The sequence below is a fragment of the Ornithorhynchus anatinus genome, chromosome 8 (genome assembly GCF_004115215.2).
Source record: "Ornithorhynchus anatinus isolate Pmale09 chromosome 8, mOrnAna1.pri.v4, whole genome shotgun sequence".
Taxonomy (NCBI): domain Eukaryota; kingdom Metazoa; phylum Chordata; class Mammalia; order Monotremata; family Ornithorhynchidae; genus Ornithorhynchus; species Ornithorhynchus anatinus.
The window spans coordinates 6326985-6350957 of NC_041735.1; the positions used below are offsets into that span (position 1 = coordinate 6326985).

Consider the following 23973-nt stretch of genomic DNA (forward strand, 5'->3'; position numbering starts at 1 on the left):
GTGCCAAGCACTGGTCTAAGTGCTGGGGTAGATACAAGATTATCATTTTGGACACAATCCTTGTCTCACATGGAGCTCTGTTGCCGATTTGTACATTCCAAGCGCTTAGTACAGTGCTCTGCACATAGTAAGTGCTCAATAAATACTATTGAATGAATGAATGGTTAGGTAGGAGGCAGGAGGGAGTAGGATTGAATCCCCATTTTACAGATGCAGAAATTGAGGCACAGAGTGACTTGCCCAAGGTCACACAGCAAACAGTGGCGGGAGCCGGAATTAGAACCAGGTCCTCCTACTCCCAGGCCCATGCTCTTTACACTAAGCTACACTGCTTCTTAATGGAAAAGGTAAAAGGAAACAACTTAAACTTCATTTGATGAGAAGTTATTTTGGAATCAGCAAGACCTGGTGGCTCTTATCAGGGCAGCAAGGGAATGGATGACATTAGGAATTACCTCATTTGAACTGGGGAGCAATTTATTTCTCATTTCCACTGTCTTAGGATCATTTACTACAAATATTAATAATACTTTCACAGATTTATATAATGCCTTTCTTTCTTCCTAAAAACAAGAAGCCTTGTCAAATGTTATCTCCTTTGTCCCTCAGACGATTCCTGTGAGGTAGAGCGGTGTGAGCATTTAACCCTGTTCTGTTCTGATTTCGGTATTATAACCTCAGAAGTTCAAAAAATCAACTTTAAAATCCTGCTTATTGGTCCATGCAATTTCTGTGAGCCAATGACCCGGAAAATGGTAGAATTTAAGACACGGCTAGTTCCACAAAATCATGGAGTTTGTAATACCCAGGAGCAGGAATCATAAGGCTTCAGCTCACTCAGACTTTAATCAAATCCTTAACAGAATAGAATAGAATAGTTTTCACGGCCTGGAGGAAAGAGCTGCTGTAATAGCTAATCAATACTAAGTCTGATTTCACCTCCACATTAACAAAAAGGGCTAAAACATCCCTATAACCACCAATGTCCAGGCTACCTCCCAAGCAGAAGGTTCCCCGTCTTTTAAAGACTGTGAGCCCGTTGTTGAGTAGGGATTGTCTCTGTTACCGAATTGTACTTTCCAAGCACTTAGTCCAGGGCTCTGCACACAGTAAGCGCTCAGTAAATACGACTGAATGAATGGTCATTTCGCTTTTCTGTGCTCAGTTTCCTCAGCAGAGTGGCTTAGTGAAAAGAAACCGAGCTTGGGAGTCAGAGGTCGAGGGTTCTAATCCCGGCTCTGCTGTTTGTCAGCTAAGTGACTTTAGGCAAGTCACTCAACTTCTCTGTGCCTCAGTTACCCCATCTGTAAAATGGGGATTAAGGCTTTGAGCCCCACGTGGGACAGTCTGATTGCTTTATCTGCCCCAGATGTTAGAACAGTGCTTGCCACATAGTAAGCACTTAACAAATACCATCATTATTATTATTATCTGCAAAATAGGAGTTAAATCCCACTCCCTCCTACCTTGACTGTGAGACCCATATGGGACAGGGACTATGTCCATTTTCTGTACCCCAGCATTTAGCACATGGTTAACTGTTCAATAAAGAGCACTGATTAACTGATTTATCTTCCCCAACTGCAAATGGCTTGACTACCAGGGAGAGCTTGAGTCATTTAAATTGACAGCTGGTTAACAAGCCCGGCCTAGTGGCTGCAGCATGGGGGTGGGAGTCAGAAGGACCTGGGTTCTAATCCCAGCTTTGCCACTTGCCTGCTGTGTGACCTTGGGCAAATCATTTCACTTCTCCGGGCCTCAGTTACTTCATCTGTAAAATGAGGATGGAGACTGTGAGCCCCATTTGGGACAGGGACTGCTTCCCTTACTTCTTTAGGGCCCAGCTGAGTTTATACTTTTTTGGGAAATTTCCCACTATAGGTTAATGGTACTTACTTAAGCTTGTAGAAGTAAGGCAGAACCATAAACCAGCCTGAAGCAATGAGTCAATAATATTTACTGCCCCATTTGCTTGTATTTTAAAAAATAATAATTTGGGCATTTGTTAAGTACTTACTATGTGCAGAGCACTGTTCTAAGCACTGGGGTAGATACAGGGTAATCAGGTTGTCCCACGTGAGGCTCACAGTTAATCCCCATTTTACAGATGAGGTAACTGAGGCCCAGAGAAGTTAAGAGACTTGCCCACAGTCACACAGCTGACAAGTGGCAGAGTCAGAATTCGAACCCATGACCTCTGACTCCCAAGCCCGGGCTCTTTCCACTGAGCCACACTCTTACTGCAGTGCCTAGGACATAGTAGGCACTTAACAAAAACTATAATTATTATTAAGAATAACAATAAAATATACAAAGTATTGGTATTTTTTCAGTGCTTACTATATGCCAAACTCTGGGCAAAGAGCTAGGATACACAATCAAATCAGTCTAAAGGGGAGAGAGAACAGGTATTTCACCCCCATTTTACAGGTGAGGAAAAGGAGACATGGAAAAATGAAGTGACTCGTCCAAGGTCACACAGGAGACAAACAGCAAAGCTGGGATTAGAACCCAGGTCATCTACCTCCCAGTTCCAAGGCTTCCACTAGGCCATACGACATGTGAGAGGAGTAGAGCGATTTCATCATGCCAACCAATCGGGAGCCAGGGCTTCATTGACAGAACAACGTCTGTGACTACACTAAAAAGATTTGTGTCTATCAACTCTATTTTACTGCACTCTCTGAAGCACTTAATACAGTGCTCTGCATTTAGTAAGTACTTAAATCCAATTGATTGACTCCCCTCACAGCTGAAAATAACCTATTTTTTTTTCCAAAAACAGGTAAGCATACCTAAAACAACCACCATGTTCCTCGTGACCCTCTTCTGTCGTAACAGAAAGTTTGTGATACAACAGTGAAAAAGAAGGACCTGGGTCCTAATCTCGGCTCCGCTGCCTGTCCACTGTGTAACCGTGGGCAAGTCATATCGCTTCTCTATGCCTCGGTTACCTCGGCTGTAAAATGGGGATTAAATACCTGGTCTCCCTTCTATTTACACTGTGAGCCCATGAGGGACCACATCTGTAAAATGGGGATTACTACTGATTACCTTGTATCTGCCCCAGTGCTTAGAACAATGCTTGGCACATAGTGCTTAACAAATACCACAATTATTATTATTATTATGTGGGAGAGGGACTGTGTCCAACCTGATTATCTTGCATTTACTCCAGCACTTAGAACAGTGCCTGACACACAATAAGCACTTAACAAATACCATTACAAAACAAAACCAAAAAACAGGTAGGCCCTGCCATAATAAGAACCGCTCGGCAAAAGGGTGAGGCGAAGAAAACCTACCTTCCGGTTTTACCGCTGTCTCTTTGGATTCCTTCTTGCTTTTCCGGCCTTCGCGCCCAGGGTGGTCTTCTCCGAGGTCAATGACAAGTTCGCTCTCAGAATCCGAGTCCAGACCCAGATGGACGGTAGGGGAGTCGGTGTCGTCTTTGCCTTTCACTTTTTCCTTGGCTGGAACCGGCAAACTTTTCCCCTTCTCTGAAAAGTCTTTTTCTGAGTCGGGGCCGGTTTTTTCCTTGGCTGTGGGTTCAGCCTTTTCCCCTGAAGGCGACGTGTTCTTGAGTTCCTCTTTAACCTCTGCCGGGGCTGGTGGCTTAGGCTTTTTTTTCATGGTGGACGACTCCTTGTCAGTTCTTCCACTCTCCTTCTCCTCGCCATCTTCCTGCTCGTTCTTGGATTTTTGCTCGTCGTCTGTGATGTATTCACTGTCGCTCGTGTCTGACTTTTCAGAATCCTCAGAATCGCTGTGCTCTACGGCCGTATAGACATCCTCAGAGATCTCATTGATTCCTGGGGAGAAAGAGAAGATGCTGGGGTGAAACATATACCCTCAAAGAAGCATTATTTTTTGAGGCAAAAACCATCTCTCCACTCCTCCAAACCCTCTGATGGCGGCCCATCCACCGCCACATCCGAAAGAACTCCTCATCATAGTCTTCAAGGCACTCTAGCTCTCTTCCTCTTTCCTATCCTAGCTGTTCCTCCATTACCACCCTCCTGCACACTCTCCCCCTCCAACACCAACCTTCTCACCATTCCTCCATCTTGTTTCTTTCACCACTGACCCTCTGTTCACTGCCCCCATCCTGCCTGGGATTCCCTCTCCCTTCCACAGCACGCTCTCCATCTTCAAAGGCCTTCTAAAATTGTATTTCCTCCAGGAAGCCTTCCCCGACTAGCCGCTTATCTCCCCACCTTATTTTCCTTCCCTTCTACGTTGCCTAAGCACTCAGGTCTGGACCCCTTAAGCACTTCGATACTCACCCCCATCCTCAGCCCCACAGCACTTATGAACGTAACTGTATACTATGTCGTTTCTCTTATGTGTAATTTATTTTAATTTCTGCCTACCCTACTAGGAGTATACGCTTCTTGAAGGCAACATCGTGTCTACTGTACTCTCTCAGGTGCTCAGGATAGTGCTCTGTATTCGGCAAATGCTCAATCAATATTACTGACTCATTACTTCAGGCTGTTTATGGTTCTGCCATACTTGGACAAGTAAGTAATACTAACCTGCAGTGGGAAGTGTCCCAGAATAGTATAAACTCAAATAGGCCCTAAAGAAATAAGGGAAGCAGCATGGCCTGGTGGAAAAATCACAGGCCTGGGAGGCAGAGGACCTAGATTCTAATCCCTGCCCTGACACTCACCTGCTGTGTGACCTGGAGCAAGTCACTTAACTTCACTGTGCCTCAGTTCCCTCGACTGTAAAATAGGAATTCAATACCTGTTCTCTCAACTACTTACACTGTAAGCCCCATGTGGGACCTGATTATCTTGTATCTACCCCAGCACTTAATACAGTGCTTAGCACATTGTAAGTGCTTAACAAAAACCATTCATTCAATCTTATTTATTGAGCGCTTACTCAATAGTAAGCACTTGGAAAGTACAATTCGGCCACAGAACTATCATTATCAATAGACGATCATTAAGCTAGATCAACAGAAAAGAAAATGTGATGAACCATATTTCATTACACTGAATTACTGCTTCTCACTGCCATTAGCTACCCAAATAGTTGGATACAGACTTGAAGGGCTGTTGGAAACTTTAAGGGTTAAGAAGCTTTGGGAGTTTTACTACACAGATGTCCATTCCACAGGTAGGTCTGAGGGTGAGGAGGAGAGTGCTCCCAAAATGTTCTGGGCTGGACACCCAGACTTGCTGATCCCAAGTGTCTGACAAGACCTGAGAGTTTCCAACCGGAACCCAAAAGATCCAACATGGCAGCATCCTAACGAATTAGTTCTCCAAATACTAATATTACTACTACTATTAATAATAACAACATATTAATAGTAGTAGTATTAATAATAATGGTACTTGTTAAGCGCTTACTATGGGCCAAGCACTGTTCTAAGCACTGGGGTAGATATGAGTTAATCAGGTTGAACACAGTCTCTGTCCCAAGTGAGGCTCACAGTCTCAATCCCCATTTTACAGATGAGTTAACTGAGGCACAGAGAAGTAAAGTAACTTCCATTCATTCATTCAATCACATTTATTGAGCGCTGTGTGCAGAGCAACGTACTAAGTGACTTGCCCAAGGTTACACAGCAGACAAGTAGGGAAAATCCACCCTTTCCTCTTCCTTACCCCACAAAAGTCCCCATCCCTTCTCACCCCCAATACAAAGCCGATATCTCTGTTTATATGCCCAGATATTAGCAAAACTTCACCAAAATGACACGCGACCCCGGTACGGACAACAGAATTTTTTCCATGGGAAAAAAAATGGTACTCATAGGCCTTACATGGCATATTTTTTTTTACCATTTGATAAACTCACTTTTTGTTGTTAGAAGCATAATAAGAGTATTCTGAGAAGATGGTGCTAAAGTCCCGACTACCATCCAATCCCTAAATGTGAATTACCTAATTGTGCTTTGCAACTCTCTATTGTCTTGTCCAGATTAAGCTGGAATCGGCTGCGAATCTGTCTTTTTGGTGAAATTAATGGCACAGGGGTAGAGTGTTGCTGGACTGATTCACTCAGTTCTTTCAGGTCCATCTCTGCTTTACTGCGATCTGGAAAACAGTACCACATTTTTTTAAATTGAGAAAACTGTGGGGGTGGATGGGTGACTTTCAAAAGAACACCTATCGCTTACTGATACTGGCTCTAAAATCACGGTACCACGAATTCATTTGGAGCAAACACAGCAATAACAGAAAAAAAAAAAATGAAGTCTGTTACATGTTCATTCGATCGTCTTCAAAATGACCGGGTAACTCGAAGATAACGGGCCAAAGAAAAATTTTAAAGATTTGCTCAGCCTCCTGAACGAGAATTGGGAGTAGCTTAAATTGGCTAAAATTGTACGAGGCTAGCCAGGAGGTTTTTATGTATGAATTAGCGATCGGTGAGATTCGTCAGAAAAAGCAGCAAGCCTGCTCTGTTCAACTCGCCCACTCTGATGGGACGGCTGAAGCGGTTATAAACGCCAGATCAGAGCGAGGTTGGAATAAGAGGGGTTTTTAACCTGGCTGAAACATGCTTACAATTCTCCCTCCTACTGGGGACGTCTCACTTCCTCGCATGGGTGGGCAACACCAGAACAGGCTCATACACAGCTGGTTTTTGGCCCGTGATTCCCCGGTTTTCTGCCTCATGACAAAGGTCTTTTCAATTCAGTCCAAGTGGTGCTTTTGGAGAAACCCTAAAATGCCCTAAGAAAGCAGAGACTCATGTGGCCGATCTATCTTACTTTGGCGTTCACGTGATCTTTTCCAACTGAATGGCATTAAAAGGACCTGTGCCATCTTTTTCTTGTACTCTGAATTACTGTGCCACCGTTCATTTCCATCAATCAATCCATCAGTCGTATTTATTGAGCGTCTACTGTGAGCAGAACACTGTACTAAGGGCTTGAGAGGGTACAATCCAATAGAGTTGGTAGATGTAATCCCTGCCCCCAAGGAGTTTACTATTTAGAGGAGGATCTTACAGTCATTTACCTAATAATTTCATTAGAGAACAATAATTAGGGTATTTTGTTAAGCGTAAGTGTCAAGCGCTGATCTAAACACTGGTGTAGATACAAATTAATCGGATTGGACACCGCCCTGTTCCACATGGGGCTCAGAGATAAGGAGGGAGAGCAGGAATAACTGTCTTCAAAATGTGGTTATCATGTCTTCATTTTTCTCCGTATCGCTCTTTTCCATTTTTCCCCTGTATCCCGGTTTTTTTCTGCTGGGTCATTCTCTCTCTTTCCTCTCCTCTCCCAACCTTAATCCTGGAAAGTGAGGGAAAACAGGGCAAAAATACTGTGGCCATAAAAACAGGAATGCGGAGGATAAGGGTCAAATTACCCCAACTAAAGCCTCCTGTAACCCTACCCTAAGGACTATAAATAAATAAAACCCCATTATCCCCAAGGGTCACAGAAATGGGACCTAGAAAACAACTGATGCCAGGAAGAGGATGGAGCCCAAGTCGGTAGCACAATTTTCTGAGGTTTCCAGGCCAAAAGACTAAGGAAGAAGTCCATCTGTAATCTGCTTACTCTCATCATTTTCCTCTTGGTTCTCAAGAGTCCTAGAGCCTAATTCTGGACCGTACATCTTTGAATGTCTTCTCCTCCTTCCAATTTCTTCCTCTCTTCCCTGACTACTACATTGCAGTTGCTCTGCCCTAAAAAGGTCCTCCAGCTGCTGGCTGGATTTCTTCTTGAGACTGTAAGCTTGCAGTGGGCAGGGAACCTTTCCACCAACTGTTGCATTGTACAGTGCTTTGCACCTAGTTGGTGCTCGATAAATACCACTAATGATGACAGCCCCCTCCTCTTCCTAATCCCACTGAAGGCTTCATGCCCCCTAAATTACTAACAAAACACACACCCCACCTCCCACCCCTGAATTTCTTTCCAAACTATGGGTGAATTGCTTTCCTTTTCCTTAATTATCCTCAAAACACCCCTTAGGCCTTTTTTTCCCTTTTAATCTTTGGAAGGGACCCATATATTGATTCTTTATATCAGAGAAGCTTCACACTATCAGAATTGCATAATTGCATTGGGCCAATCGAACTGTTTACTGAAGTTACCCACCTAATTCATTTTACTAAACACTCAGTAAATACTTTTGATGGATTGGGCTACGACCCGCTAGCTGGAACCTAAGGTTCAGTGTTTCCAGTTATTATTGACCCGAGATCCCTCAGTTCCACAGATCAACTGGTTTGTTCTTTATTGCTCTCACTACTGCAATCTCCCTAGGAACATCCATCAGAGATGATAAAAATGTATTTCCCAGTTCTCGCTCTAATGAATTCATTTGGGATTATAAAACGGTCCATACAGGCTAGACGTCATCACTCATAAAGAGCGATTCAGGCGAGCGTGTTATACGTATACGACGGCAAGTTGCAATTCAGATCGTCGCTTTGCCTTGTGAAGGTGAAGGAGAGATAATTAACATTTCTAATCTGTATTCGGCCCTAATTGCAAAACCGAGGGGCATTTCTTTTACAGGAAGTCAGATTAGTCTGAATTTATGTCAATTGCAATCACAGCTTCACACCACTAGACTTCGGAAAAATAAAATGCAACCTAGCAGCAAATCTACAAACAATTCAAGAACGGAGACTTCCGCTTCACCTACCAGCATCAATTGAGCCAAAACTATGTGGCTCACACTGTGTCTACTTTACGACCAATGTGTGCTTTTTTGATATTGAAGAATTTGCTTTGGCAATTCAAGATAGCAAGAGAAGCACCGAAATGATCACCAGAAAAAAGGCAGAAATTATGCGGACACTGAGGACAACTAATGAGAGAACTGAAGATGCCATTATGACTGCTGTTAGATTACACCAATAGACAAAATAACGCTGTAAAGAATGTTCGGCAAAGTTAGCCTTCGACAGCCAGTTCAATTCCATTGCAAAAGTGTGAACTCAAGAATGTGATGAGAAACAGATGTTATCATTTGGGATGAAGCATGAAAACAGACTGAGTCCTAGACCACGGTCAAGACATGGATAAAAGGTGTAAAAAAGAAAAAAAGCAGCTCCTACATACTGTTTTTCCTCTAAGCAGAAATAATTATTACTTGTAAAGTGCTTACTATGTGACAAGCACTGTTCTAAGCACTTAGTTATATATGTTAACCAGGTTGGATACAGTCCTTGTTCCACATGGGGCTCATACTTTTAATCCCCATTTTCCAGATGAGGTAACTGAGGCCCAGAGAAATGAAGTGACTTGCCCAAGATCACAGAGCACACAAGTGGTGGAGCTGGATTAAAACCCAGGTCCTTCTGACTCCCAGGGCCAGGTTCCAGCCACTAAGACCCCGCTGCTTCTCCAAAGGAAATGCAAGTAAGAGGAAAAGGAATGTGGGTCAGGTAGAAGAGATGAAACAAAATACTGAAACTGAAGTTCAGTGAAGAAAAGCCAAATATCTCAGCGACTGGGGTGGCTCCTCAATCGATGGCATTCGTTGAGTGCTTACTATGTGCCAAACACACACCCTCGTTAAATCTCTTATGGTTCAGATAATTAATTCTAGGTTGCCTCAACTCAGAAAGTGGAATTCCTAGATACCCCTACCATAACCAAGGAACTTTTATCTCCATCATAATTATGTGTTTTTCCTTAATGCCTTACTGTTATTGCACAAAGACTGAGAAATCCAAGTGAGCAGTAATATTTCCACAGGCCTTTCTTTCTAAAAACTCACAAGCATCTATTTCATTTTGCCTTCACAATATCCCTGGGAAGTACAGAGGGGCAGTGACATTTTATTCACATTTCTCTGACATGCAAGCTGAGGGATAAAGAGGTTTGATGGCTTGCTCCATCTCAAGAAAGAGGCAGGACTAAGGGAAGTAGAACCCATCTTGCCTGTTAGACTTTTAAGTTCCTTGAGAGCAGGGATCATGTGTTCTACCTCTACTGCAGTCACTCACACACTAGGTACAGTGCTCTGTTTTTTTGTTTGTTGTTTATTGTATTTATTAAGTACTTCCTATGTGCCAGGCCCTATTCTATCTAAGTAGTGAGGTAGATCCATGCCATCTGTTTGGACACAGTCCATGCCCCACATGGAGCTACAGTCTTAATCCCCTTTTTCAGGTAACGGAGGCACGGAGAAGTGAAGTGACTTGCCCAAGTCCTACAGAAGACAAATGGCAGAGGTAGGATTAGAACCCAGGTCCTTTTGACTCCCGAGTCTGTGGTCTATCCACTAGCCCACGCTGCTTCTCTGCCCACAGAAGACATTCGTTAAATACTAGGAAAGGTTTGATTCAGACCTTTGCTCGTCTACTAGGCCAAATTGCCTCAGTAGTCCGGGATCAAAAGATTCTGTAGTACTGTTTAAAGCATGCGATCAGTCTGAAATGTCTTGGAGAAAGAGCTGTGAAACAGCGAGGCCCAGTGGATTCATCACAGGCCTGGGAGCCAGAAGGATCTGGGTTCTAATCCTAGCTCCGGCACTTGTCAGCTGTGTGACCTAGGGCAAGTCATTTAAGTTCTCCGAGCCTCAGTTACCGCATCTGTAAAATAGGGATTAAGACTGTGAGCCCAGTGAGGACAGGGACGGTGTCCAAACTGATTAGCTTGTATCTACCCCAGTGCTTAGAACAGTGCTTGGACATAGCACTGTAAATAAATACCTTAACAAATACCATTATTATTATCCAGATGAAGAAATGGGTCCAGAGAAGTATAGTGGCTTGCCCAAGGTCACACAGCAGACAAGTGGAGGAGCCAGAAAGACTGTGAGTGCATTGTTGGGTAGAGATTGTCTCTACCTGTTGCCGAATTGTACTTTCCAAGCACTTAGTACAATGCTCTGCACACAGTAAGCACTCAATAAATATGACTGAATTGAACTGAACCCATGTCCTTCTGACTCCCATCCAGGCCCACGTTCTGTCCAGTACGCCTTGCTGCTTCTCCACAGTTCTTACTTACAAAGTGCCACAGCTTGTAAAACATGGTAATGATAGCCATGGTGGAGATTATTATTAAATAAGAACTTCTGAATAAGAGTTGCTGTATTTAAGTGTTTACTATGGGCAAGCACTGCAAGTCACTTAACTTCTCTGTGCCTCAGTTACCTCATCTGTAAAATGGGGATCAAGACTGTGAGCCCCAAGTAGACAACCTGATAACCTTGTATCCATCTCAGCACTTAGAACAGTGCTTGGTACATACTAAGCGCTTAACAAATACCAACATTATTATTATTATTACCAAGTGCTTGAGGTACACACAAAGATGGTCAGACACAGCCTCTGTCCCACACGGGGACTATTTAGATGTGTTTGGGGGTCAGCGTTTTCATTGCACAGTAACTCTTGGACAATCAAAGGCAAAGCTCTAGGGTGCTAATGAACTAATTTAATTAACAAGAAAATGAGGAAAAAACCCATAAAAATTGGTAAAAGACAGAAATAACAATCAAAAACGTCTCTCCCTTTGTCGTCCAGCTGCTGCAAAAATTCATTCGAGTCAACATTGGTGGTACGAAAAGGTTTATTTTAGTAAGATGTGACTTTTCTGTCCACTGGAGAATAATTAAATGCATTATGAAAACCAGCACAAACTAAACTAGTCATCATGATTGTGGTGGTTCTGGAACACAGAATCCCTAGAAATGCCCACTTAGGATTTTTCCAAACTCTCAACACAATTGCTGCCTTTCTTCGGCCCTATTTCCGCTGATTCTTCTCATCAGAGGAACTTGTCTAACTGAGCAGCGTGGGCTAATGGATAGAGCACAGGCCGATGAGTCAGAAGGACCTAGGTTCTAATCCCAGCTCTGCCACTTGTCTTCCGTGTGACCTTGGGCAAATCATTTCATATCTCCGTGCCTCAGTTCTCATCTGCAAAATGGGGAGTGAGACTGGGAGCCCCATGTGGGACAGGGACTGTGCCCAACCTGATTATCTTGTATCTACCCCAGCGCTTAGTACAGTGCCTGGCACATGGTAAGCGCTTAACAAATGTCACAAATATTATTACTAATACTGCGGCTTTGGAATAAGAGCTTCTCTAGGGGGAGATAACCTCTCCACCTGTCCAATAAATCCTCTCAGTGCCCAGACCGATCTTTCTTTTCCTCTGGAATCCCGTCTCCATCGCCTGACCCCACCAGACCAGAGGGTGGGAGTCCAAGCTTGCTTGGACCGGACGAAGTATGCTGGCTAAGAGGATACCCAAGGGTCTGCCCAATGTCTAGACCAGTTGTCCAGGCCCCACTGACCACCATGGCTATCATTTCCATGCTTTACAAGCTTTGGCACTTTGTAACTATGAACTGTGGAGAAGCAGCGTGGCCAGTAGGCAGAGCATGGGCCTGGGAGTCAGAAGGACCTGGGTTCTAATTCCGGCTCTGTCACTTGTCTGCTGTATGATCTTGGGCACGTCACTTCACTTCTCTGGGCCCATTGCCTCATCTGTAAAAAAGGGAATTAAGACGGGAAGCCCCATGTGAGACAGGGACTACATCCAACCTGACCGTTGTTGGGCAGGGATTGTCTATCTGTTGCCGAATGGTATTTTCCAAACGCTTAGTATAGTGCTCTGCAATAAATACGACAATGAATGAAATAAGATTGAATGAATGAATTAGCTGGTATCCACCCCAGTGGTTAGTACAGTGCCTGGTACATAGATGCTTAACAAATGTCATTAAAAAAAAGTTTTTGAGGGGTGGGCAGAAGCCTGAAGGCTGACCCCTCCTAAAGCTACTTATTTTAACCCTGAATTTGGATTGCTGAATTTGTAATTCACTGTTCAATCAATGGCATTTGAGCATTTACTTGTGCAGAAAACAGTATTAAGCGCTTGGGAAACTACAATACCACAGAGTTAGTAGACATATCTTCAGCCCACAGTGAGCTCAAAGTCTCCTACTGTTAGCAACAGTATTTATTAAGTCCTTACTACGTGCACTGTGTTAGGAAAGAAATACAAAGAGAGGAGAAACAGACACTCCCTGTACTGTTCTTTCCCCACTTCTGTGGTGTGATCTTTTTTGTTGCTATTACTAACAACAGTGAATTGTGTTTCCCAAATTAGTTAGCTATGATATTTATTAAGCCCTTACTATGTGCAGAGAGCTGGGAAAGAAATACACGGAGGAGATGTAGACACTTCCTGTACTGGTCTTTCCCCACTTATACGAGGTGATCTTGCCCACAGAATGTGCTTAATAAATACTGTTGCTATTATAACTAACAACTGTGAATTGTGTTTCCCAACTTAGTTAACTAAGATATTTACTAAGCCCTTAAATATGCGCAGAGCATTGAGAAAAAATACATGGAGACACTCCCTATACACTTAAACGGTTTGAGCTTGCACATAGTTTGTATTTAATAAATACCACCGCTAACTAATTTGGGAAACGCAGTAAAAAAATCAAAAAATCTGAAGATTCACCAATTGTTTCACTTAATGAGGCTTCTTCGGTGGTGCCTTTCTGACGACAGATTGGAAAGAAACCTTTGAGCCACAAAAGCCAAAACTAAGAGTCCAGTGGCTCCTCGGGGCAGAAGGACTGCCCATTTTAGAGACCGTGCCCTATTCTGCCATCGTTGGCCAAGACAAAAGGTCACCGTGCCACCTTGCTTCCCCGATGGAGGCGTTTACATTTACAGTCTTCAGAAGATGGGTGATCGTGGAGATCGGGGAGGGAGAAAGGAAAAACAAGTCGGTTCGGAAGGTGAACGTCTGCCGAACTGGTTAATCCGTCAGTCAATTGTATTTATTGAACGTTTACTGTGTGCAGAGCACTGTACTAAGCACTTGGGAGAATACAATATCAGCGTGGCTCAGTGGAAAGAGCACAGGCCTGGGAGTCAGAGGTCATGGGTTCTAATTCCAGCTCCGCTACTTGTCAGCTGGGTGACTTTGGGCAGGTCACTTAACTTCTCTGGCCCTCAGTTATCTCATCTATAAAATGGGGATGAAAACTGTGAGCCCCACGTGGGACAACTGATTACCGTGCATCCCCCCCAGCGCTTAGAACAGTGCTTTGCACATAGTAAGCACTTAAATGCCATTATTATTATTAATAATAATAATAGTAATGAACAGACACATTTCCTGCCCACAACAAGCTTACAGACCGTAAGACCGGGAAGCAGCATGGCTTAGTGGAAAAAGCATGGGCTTGGGAACCAAAGGTCATGGGTTCAAATTCAAGCTCTGCCACTTGTCAGCTGTGTGACTTTGGGTAAGTCACTTAACTTCTCTGGGCCTCAGTTACCTCGTCTGTAAAATGGGGATTAAGACCGTTGGACAACCTGACAACCTTGTATCTATGCCAGCGCTTAGAACAGTGCTTGGCTCATAGTAATCGCTTAACAAATACCATCATCATTGTTATTATTATTATTATTGTCCATGCCAATCCCAGACTCAATCGTCCACCAGAAAGATTTCCCCAACCTCCCATTTGATGTTTAGATCCTAGCAGTGCCATTCAAAAAGACCAGTCCCAGAGCTTAATAAGGTACTCTGCACAGATTAAGCGCTTCATAAATACTGTTATTCCTCCTTCAAATCCCTTCCATGCTCCCAGAATTGGGGATTTCAGGTGCCCTCTCTGCATCTCATTTCAAACACCCCATTTTGCTACAGCCGCATTTCTTTGGCCGAAACTTATTCAAGAAAAACAGTGCCCGTGAGCCCTCTTTTAAAGTGTGGGGTGTAAAACCACACGAATCCCCAATGTTCCCCTTGTACCATTCCACCTGAGCTTATCACTCCCCATCATTATAAACGTTCAGAAAAAAATCAATAAATTTACTTTCTGACTTCACGGCTGTGCACCGGATGACAAACTCGCTTCCGTTACTTATACAAATTTCAACAGTGTTAGACTTTCAAAGGGTAAGACTGACCAAGGTTAAGATTCAGAATGCTTCCGGGAGTGGAAGTTCTCTCTTGCTTAGCAGCAATAGGTGTTGAAGCTTGAGGAGAGAAAGATTTCGGACTGCCAGACAAACTCCCTGCTTGACCCATCTTTGTTGAGGCTGGAGAGGCTGAAAAAAGTACAGAATGAGTAAAAGACAGATTGTTTTTTCATTTCAGGAGAAAAAAAAAATGAGGAATTGTCAAAATGCCTACGATCTGCTTTTATTGGGTGGGAGTTCCATTTTAAAACGTTGCCATGATTCGGGAGAGTGCTGTTGATTCACTAAAATGTACAGCCCTGAAACCAGTCGCTTAAGGCGTGAGTGAACTCATTTGGACATATATTATTTGGGCAGAAATCTCACAGTAATTATGAAATAGTCAACGGTAGTTACTGGAATTCTAAGATCTGGGGCCACGTTTTCAAATGGCCACCTCCCTTGTTCCACTTTATCTGCATCTCTGCTGGCTACTAAGCAGGAAAAAAAGCAACGGCAAATAAACTTGAACTGGAGCTGCCCTTTGTACAGTTGCCCTTCGGTTTGAAGATTTCTGGAGCCAATTTCCCATGGAACTTAACTGCTCAAAAATGCCATGCGTGACCAAAATATGACTGCACAAAAGGAGCCCTGGAATTCAGAATAATTCAAATATTTACAGATGCCACTGTGCTGCAGAATCATCAACCCATCATCCTTTGACATAATCTTTTTTCCACAAACCATCTATTCTGTGGGACGCACTGATGCAGGAAGGAGCTATAACCCGGAAAATTGTAGTGCCAACAGAGGGCCCCCCACTTGAACTCCTTTGCACATGTGCCCATTATAATTAAGATATTTATTAAGTGCTTACTATGATCTAAGTGATTTAATAATAATAATAATGTTGGTATTTGTTAAGCGCTTACTATGTGCCGAGCACTGTTCTAAGCGCTGGGGTAGATACAGGGTAATCAGGTTCTCCCACGTGAGGCTCACAGTTTTAATCCCCATTTTACAGATGAGGTATCTGAGGCACCGAGAAGTTAAGTGACTTGCCCAAAGTCACACAGCTGACAGGTGGTGGAGCCGGGATTAGAACCCATGACTTCTGACTCGTAAGTCCTTGCTCTTTCCACTGAGCCATGCTGCTTCTCTAGCAGATAGAAGGTTATGAGATGGGACATAGTTCCCGCCCAAAATGGGGCCCAATTTATTTCATCCCCATTTTACAGGTGAGAAAACTGAGATCCAGAAAGGTTGTGGTACATGCCCAAGATCACCCAGCTAAGGTCAGGGGTGGAGCTAGAACTCGAACCCAGGGCTCCTGTCTCGCTTAAGTTTCACAAACAAAAATGGTCTTCCAGGTCTGGGCCTGCCTGAGCAAGAAGAAGAAGAGCGTGCTAAAGCTCAGAAATGGAGAAATCTAATCAGCTCTTTGAATGTAAGCTCGTTATGGGCAGAGAATATGTCTGTTATATCGTTATATTACACTCTCCCAAGCGCTTAGTACAGTGCTCTGTACATAGTAAGCGCTCCATAAATACAACTGACTGCACTTAGAATTTATTTGTTGCTCTTCTGGATTCCATACCGGAGTGGAAAGAGTCTGAGAGTAAGAGGACCTGGGTTCTAATCCCAGAACTGCCACTTGCCTACTGTGTCACCTTAGATATGTCACTTAACTTCTCTATTCCTCAGCAGCAGCATCTTTGAAACTGGTGGCTTATTTTATTCATATTAATGTCTGTTTCCCCTTCTAGACTGTAAACCCACTATGGGCAGGGGAGCTGCTGGCTAATTCTGTTCTATTGTACTCTCCCAAGAGTTTAGTACAATACTCTGAAAGTAGTAAGCACTCAGTAAATATGATTGATTGGTGGTTCCACATATGTCTTCCCTCTCCCTTCGATTGTGAGCGTACTTGGGACGGAGATTATCTTGAGAAGCAGCCTGGGAGTCAGAGGGCCTAGGTTTTAATCCCAGCTCTATCATTTTCCTGCTGTGTGACCTTGGACACATCACTTTACTTCGTAAAAACAGGGATTCGATATTTCTTCTCCCTCTTCAGACCATGAGCTGGTCCCATCTAATTATCTTATATCTACCCCACGCTCAGTACTGCATTTGGCACATAGTATGCGTGTAACATATAGCACAAAGGTCATTATTGTTGTTGTTTATCAGAGAACCTAATGGACGCTTATAAGCCCCTAAATAGAAGGAACCGGACAGTGTTCTTTGATCCTCCCACCTACTATAATTACGCTCTCCCACAGTCAATTTTTGAGGAGGAAATAAAAGATGATTTTTATAAGCTATGAAAACAATGGGCTCTGGTCCTGGATGGACTCAAATTCTGGCTCCCAATGCAAGGGCAGCAAAACTCAATCAATCGTATTTATTGAGGGCTAACACTGTGTGCAGAGCATTGTACTAAGCACTTGGGAGAGTACAATATAATAGTTGGTAGACATGTTCCCTGCCCACAAGGAGCTAACTCCAGGATACTAAGAGGATAAGGGATAAGGCTACTGTATGCAATACTTGGGAAAAGACAGGGTCTGACTTTTCCCTCTCCCCTTCTTTTCTTTTTTTCCTTTTCCTCTAATTTCTATATTTAAGTCCCACATAATAGTCCCTCCCTGATTTTTTGCAGTTGCAAAACTAATGCAATGAAGTGGGGCAATTATGAAAATCGATACTGTGTATGGCCTCAAAACTTATTTGGACTCCTAATTTGGAGTCTCAAAACTTATTTGGACTTTATTTACCGCTACATCTATATTTGCCTCATACTATATGAATGGCAATTTCTTCAGGAGGCAAATCACATTAACCGGCAATCACATACGTAAGCGGCAAGGCACCTCTTAAAAAAGGGAATGAGTAGTAGCCATTGTCCTCTGAAGCCCTTTTTATATATTTTGTTTTAAACATTTAAATGAAAATTTGTTCCAGACTTGCCAAAAAAAAATCTATATATGAACAATCATTTTCATGCATGGAAAACATGGTAACAAAAAAGACAGCTATATAGACACAAGAAAGACAAGGGACAAAAATGAACAAATTTAGGCACTGTCATTGGATAAGAATCTACAATGTCACAAAATATTCCCCCCAAAAGCCTAAGATTAAATACAATGTTTACAAATGACATTGTTTCGGGCAACAAACTCTCACCAGTCTCAAATAAAACATCCTGCAAATTATATCTCCAATCACAGGCTTTGTTCCTACGCATAGTTTGCTAGAAAGAGTTAGATTTGTTTCCTCTCAAGTGGCAGAAAACTGCCTAAACTTCCTGAAAAATCCTCAAGTCAGCTTCATATAATTTTGGAACAAAAAATTTGGATTTATCGAAGGTTCAGCTTCTTTCAAAAGACCCGTGCAAAATATCAGCTTCTTCACTGACCTCTCTGCCTCCTGTCTCTTCCCCACTTCAGTCCATCTGCTGCCCGGATCATATTTTTTTAAAAAAACAAAAACGTTCAGTCCATGACTCTCCACTCTTCAAGAGCCTCCGGTGGTTGCCATCCACCTCCACATCAAACAGAAACTCCTTCCATTGACTTTAAAACATGCCATCAGCTCACCCCCTCCTATTTTACCTCACTGAATTCCCCTAATTTCCTACTACAATCCAGCTCACACAACACCAACCTAGTCATTTACCTCAATCTCATCTATCTCACCTCCAACCTCTTGCCCACATCCTCTCTCTGGCCTGCTTCAAAGCCTTCCTAAAATCACAATTCCTCTCAAAGGCCTTCTCCAACTAAGCCCTCATTTCCCCAACTCCCTCTCTATTCTACGTTGTCTATGAACTTGGATCTTTTCCCTTTAAGCACTCGATATTCAACCCACCCTCAGCCCCACAGTACTTATGTACATATCCATAATTTATTTTTATGTTCCTCTGCCCCTCCAGACCATAAGCTCCTTGAGGAACACATCTACCAACTCTGTTGTATTGTACTCTCCCAAGCACTTAGCGTAGTGCTCTGTACACAGTAAGCAATCAATAAATATGATGGATTGATTGACTGATTGATAGAATAATAGAGTTGCGAGGTGGATCAAGAGACCCCAGAGACACGGATTACTGTACCATCTCTATCGCTGGCCTCCTGTGTGCATTGGACCAATCCCTTAACCTCTCTGGGCCTCAGTTCCTCAATCAATCAATAAACCAATTTATTTTATTGTTTATGATATTTGTTAAGCACTTACTATGTGCCAGGCACTTTACTAAGCGCTGGAGTAAATATAAAATAAACAGGTTAGACAATGTCCATATGCCACAAGGGGCTCTCAGTCTTAATCCCCATTTTACAGATGAGGTAACTGAGGCACAGAGCAGTAAATGACTTACCCAAGGTCATTTGGCAGACAAGGGAAGGAGCAGGGATTGGAACACAAGTTCTTCTGTCTCCCAGGCCTGTGCTGTATGCGCTAGGCCATGCTGCTTCTCTACTGAGGACTTGCTATGTGCAGGGCACTGTACTAAGCGCTTGGGAGAGTACAATATAATGACTTGGTATAACTGTAAAGTGTGGCTAAAGTAGATCTAGAGCCTTGTATGGGACAGAAACTGATCATGATCTCATGCCTACTCATGAGCTTAGCACATATGAAGCACTTATTACCTGCTTATTTATTTTTATTATCTATACTGTATTATAATGAAATGATATAATATTATGATATATTTATTAAGTAATAAATATTATTATATTTTAAGAGATTACCTCATCCTGAACTTGACTCCCGAAGGTGGGGTGAAGTCACCTCAGAGAGGTAAGTCACCTCCTCCTTTCTTCATGCTGTTTAGAAGGGCAGACTGTACTACCTCTCTCTGTAGCCTATTCTTGTGTTTCAGCATCCTAAACTTCAAGAAAAGCAGCGTGGAGAAGCAGTGCGGCCTAATGGAGAGAGCAAAGGCCTGGGAGTCAGAAGGACCTGCATTCTAATCCTGGCTCTGCCAACTGCTTGCCGTGTGACCTTGGGTAAATCACTTCACTTCTCTGTGCCTCACCTCAACTGTAAAATGGGGATACCTGTTCTCCCTCCTACTTAGGTTGGTTGCCCCATGTGGGACAGGGACTGTGTCCAACCTAACCCAGTGTTTAGAACAGCGTTTGACACAAAGTAAGTGGTTAACGAATACCAAAAAGAAAAAAAAGGAAATTTTGGACTGTACTAAGCATGTGGAAGAGTACGACAAAGCAAGGCATACATTCCCTTCCTTCAAGGAGCTAATAATTTAACAGGGGAGACTTGTTTTTTTGACACAGTGAAAGCTGGAGAAAGAACAAGAATCAAGCAGGAAGCAAAACAAATACGACAGAATGGAACAGCTGAATAAAAGTGCTGAATATATAGATACACATACGATGATCCATTAATATGAAATATATACAGGTATACATACATGCAGAAGAGCATGTGCCTTAAAATACCAAAATATATCCAATTGGAAAAAAATACCCTTTCACTGTTTCTTCTAGTTTGGCTTTAGAAATCTATTTCCCAATCAATCATATTTACTGAGTGCTTACTTTGTGCAGAACACTATACTAAGCGCCTGGGAGAGTACAGTATAAAAGAGTTGGTAGACACGTTCCCTGCCCACAGTGAGTTCACAGTCTAGACAGGGAAGCGGACGTTAATATAAATACATAAATTACAGACATGCACACAAGTGCTGTGGGGCTCAGGGTGGGGTGAATAAAGAGAGCAAATCTCAAGGGAGATTTACCCTGCTCAACTTCTTTTAGAGTACTTTATTATCTTCTCAAGTTGGACATAAAATATAGAGAGGTGCTTTGGCACTATAGAAAAAAGCCTAATAAATAGGCTCCTGAGATAGGATCAAGGAGAACTATTGGACTGTGATTTTCTCTCTGTGCCTAGCAATTCAGTTCCCACTTTTGTTGATCATTTGTCTATCTCTCTCCCCCAGTAGACTGCAAGCCCTTCGCAGTCTTTTATCTTTACTTCCATCTCCCAGGCACCTAGTACAGTGCTCTGCACACAGCAGATGCTCAATAAATACTTTCAAAAAGGGGACAGTGACCCCCACGCCAAGCTGAATGTAAATCATTCTGGGGCAATGAAAGGAAAAACTACTCTCTCCTTTGCATCCTTGAGTTTTATCTGGTTGCATATACAGAGAAACACACCCAGGACAAAGGAGACTCTGCTATTTAGCTAGCTTTTTAAAAAAATTTTAAGGGTATTTGTTCAGTGTTTACTGTGTGTCAAACAACATTCTAAGCACTGGGGTAGATACAAGGGAATTAGGATGGACACAGTTCCTGCCCCTCATGGGCTCACAGTCTAAGTAGGAGGAAGAACAGCAGAAATGAGGCACAGAGAATTAAGTAATTTGCCCAAGTTCACACAGCAAGCAATTTGCAGAGCCAGGATTAGAACCCAGGTTCTCTGATTTCCAGTCCCATGCTCTTTCCAATAGGCCATGCCACTTCTCCATAATAAAATGATAAAAAAGGCTGGGTACTGTCTTGTATCTTATCTACAGGAAGCAGTTTTGCCTAGTTCCAAACTCAGCTCTGCCATTTCCCTGCCGAGTGCTTTGGGAAAGTCACTTAAACTTCTCTCTGTCTCAGTTTCCTCGTCTCAAAATGAGGATTCAATACCTGTTCTTCCTTCTCCAAAGTGTCACAATTGTACTTTGATTGTGAGTCCATACGACACCTGATTATCTTGTATCTGTTACAGTGCTTAGTACAGTGTTTGACACAGTGCTTAACAAATATCACAATTATTATTATCTCTAATACCAGATCATTTATACACTCAAAACTCCAGTATGGAAGGTCCTCTTTCCCCATGAGACCCATATCATTTTCAGCTAATATGCAAGCAAAGTAAAGCCTTGACTAGGAAGCATAGTTTCACATGAATTCTAATTTTGGGGGCAGATGTTTCCAGGTGGCCCTGAATTACCTCTAGGAGTTGACCAGGTTATGTGTTAAGAAGAGACAATCCTCTCTAACAATACAGTTCTTAAACTGATTAAAATCCCAAAGAGAGCTAGATGCCTTACGTAAAGTATGCAGAGCTTGCTCTGAGAAGAAATTATACCAAAATTCTTCTACTTTGGACAGTGATGGTTTCAGATGAAACTCATGGTGAAATAATCACTGAAAGAAGAACAATTAGTCCAGAGGACAGACTAGCATTCTGAACCAAGAGAGGTGTTAATTACTCTGATAATTAGATTAATCTCCACATTCCAGGTCAGATCACTCCTACCAAAAACTTTAACCCTCAAGGATGCTGTCTACCACCTACTGGAGAAGCACTGTGGCCTAATAGAAAGAACATGGGCCTGGGAGGGAGAGGACCTGGGTTCTAATCCTGTCTCCACCACATACCTGCTATGTGACCTTAGGCAAGTCACTTTTCTGTGCCTCAGTTCCCTCATCTGTAAAATGAGAATTCAATACCTGCTCTCCCTCCTACTTAGACTATGAGTGCCACCTGGGACCTAATTATCTTGTATCTACCCCAGCGCTTAGTGCAGTGACTGGCACATAGTAAGTATTGTAACAAATACCACGATTGTTATTATTAAAGCCTACTCATTTATTCAGGTCCAAGCAGAGAAGTATCGGGGAATGTTTTTCTGACAATCAGATTGTGCGTCGGAACGAACTTGTGGCTACACATGCCTGCGTGTGGGGCTCGGACACAGTAAGGACAGATACACTGTTGGGGTCCTCCATGAACCTGACTCCCTGAATCACTCGACTGCTTCGTTAGCACTCTAGTCTGCTCCTCTTCTGAAAAGCATCCCCAACACTGACTTCTAATTATCTCTTAATACCCCTGGGTCTGATCGGACTGTATTGTTTCTATTTCGCTCTCAGCCCAGTGCTTGGTGCATAATAGGTGCTTCAAAAATGCCACAAAAATAACTGCTGTTGGTAGTATCATCATTTCAACATTGTACCACAAAACAACCTTCCTTAGCCTCAAGGTTTTTTGAGACAGCGGTGTTGGGGAGTCTTGGGGGTGTTTTTAAGTGGTATTTGTTAAGTGTTGACTATGCCCCCAGGCACTGTGCTAAGCGCTGGGATAGACACAAGCTAATCAGGTTGGGTATAGTTCATGTCCCACACGGGGTTCACTGTTTTCATCCCCATTACACAGATCAGGGAACTGGGGCTCAGAGAAGTTAACTGACTTGCCTAAGATCACCCAGCAGACAAGTGGCGGAGCTGGCATTAGTACCCAGATCCTTCCGGCTCCCAGGCCCAAACTCCATCCACTCGGCCATGCTGCTTCTCTGACAGTTCTAGCTGCTTCCACTGACGGTTTCCGGAATTTAAGAACTGCATTTATGACACAGAAGTCAACTATCCGTCCTCACAGATCTGGTTCTTGACAATTAAATCCTGCTCCTCCTGGTTCCATTCCCTCGGCAAGGAAGGAGGGCTTCCTACACTCCTTCCGCCAACGTAATTTTTGCCAAGTGGTGTTTTTAACCTGGTCCGCTTCCGCCTCTCCCCACCCTGTGGTCTTCTGCACCGCTCACCTGTGTTCTTGTCGATGAAGTCCATGGACTCCTCGCTCGCGCTGAAATGACTAGACGTTGCCTTCTTCTCCGCGTCTTGCTCGGCGTCGGACCCAGTGTGAACGGAGGAGTTCGTGCTCATCGGGGAGCGGGGCATGTCTGTCAGAGAAATCCTTCGGCCTGTGCCACTGCTCAGCAGAGGTTTGCTCATTAAGATTTTGGGGGACGCCGTCATGTCAAAGTTCAGCTTGATTTTCTCCTGTTTGTCGGTCTTTGCCATGCCGGCCCCTGGGTTGGCGGGATCTAGTAACATTTGGTACTGGTTGTTAGGCGTGTATGGCGTCCGGAATGGGGCGTAGTTAAACACTCCGAACTTCCTGCGAATGTTCTCAACGTAAACCTCCATCTCTTGCATTGCACTGTTGAAGATGCTTTTTGTCTTTTTCACAGAAAAAGGAATTTCTTTCGACATGAGGTAGCAATTATTTATTGGAACCCAGGCCCTGTTCATACAAAACACAGCGAGAAAAAGGAGAAGA

At 43.2% G+C, this 23973-nt stretch overlaps 1 protein-coding gene across 20 annotated transcripts in view; it reads right to left on the reverse strand.

Annotated features, from left to right (window-relative positions):
- Positions 1-23973, reverse strand: part of ZMYND8 (zinc finger MYND-type containing 8) — a 111409-nt gene that overhangs the window by 27255 nt on the left and 60181 nt on the right. For 15 of the 20 annotated variants that reach the window (XM_007671359.4, XM_007671361.3, XM_039912936.1 and 12 more), the window contains 4 exons: positions 23456-23937; positions 14893-15033; positions 5904-6056; positions 3306-3812 (listed from right to left, as the gene is read on the reverse strand). In XM_007671359.4, coding sequence (XP_007669549.1) covers positions 3306-3812; positions 5904-6056; positions 14893-15033; positions 23456-23937 — 1283 coding nt within the window. The remainder of the gene's footprint in view (positions 1-3305; positions 3813-5903; positions 6057-14892; positions 15034-23455; positions 23938-23973) is intronic. The other 5 variants (XM_029071182.2, XM_029071191.2, XM_029071178.2 and 2 more) reach the window with 3 other exon arrangements.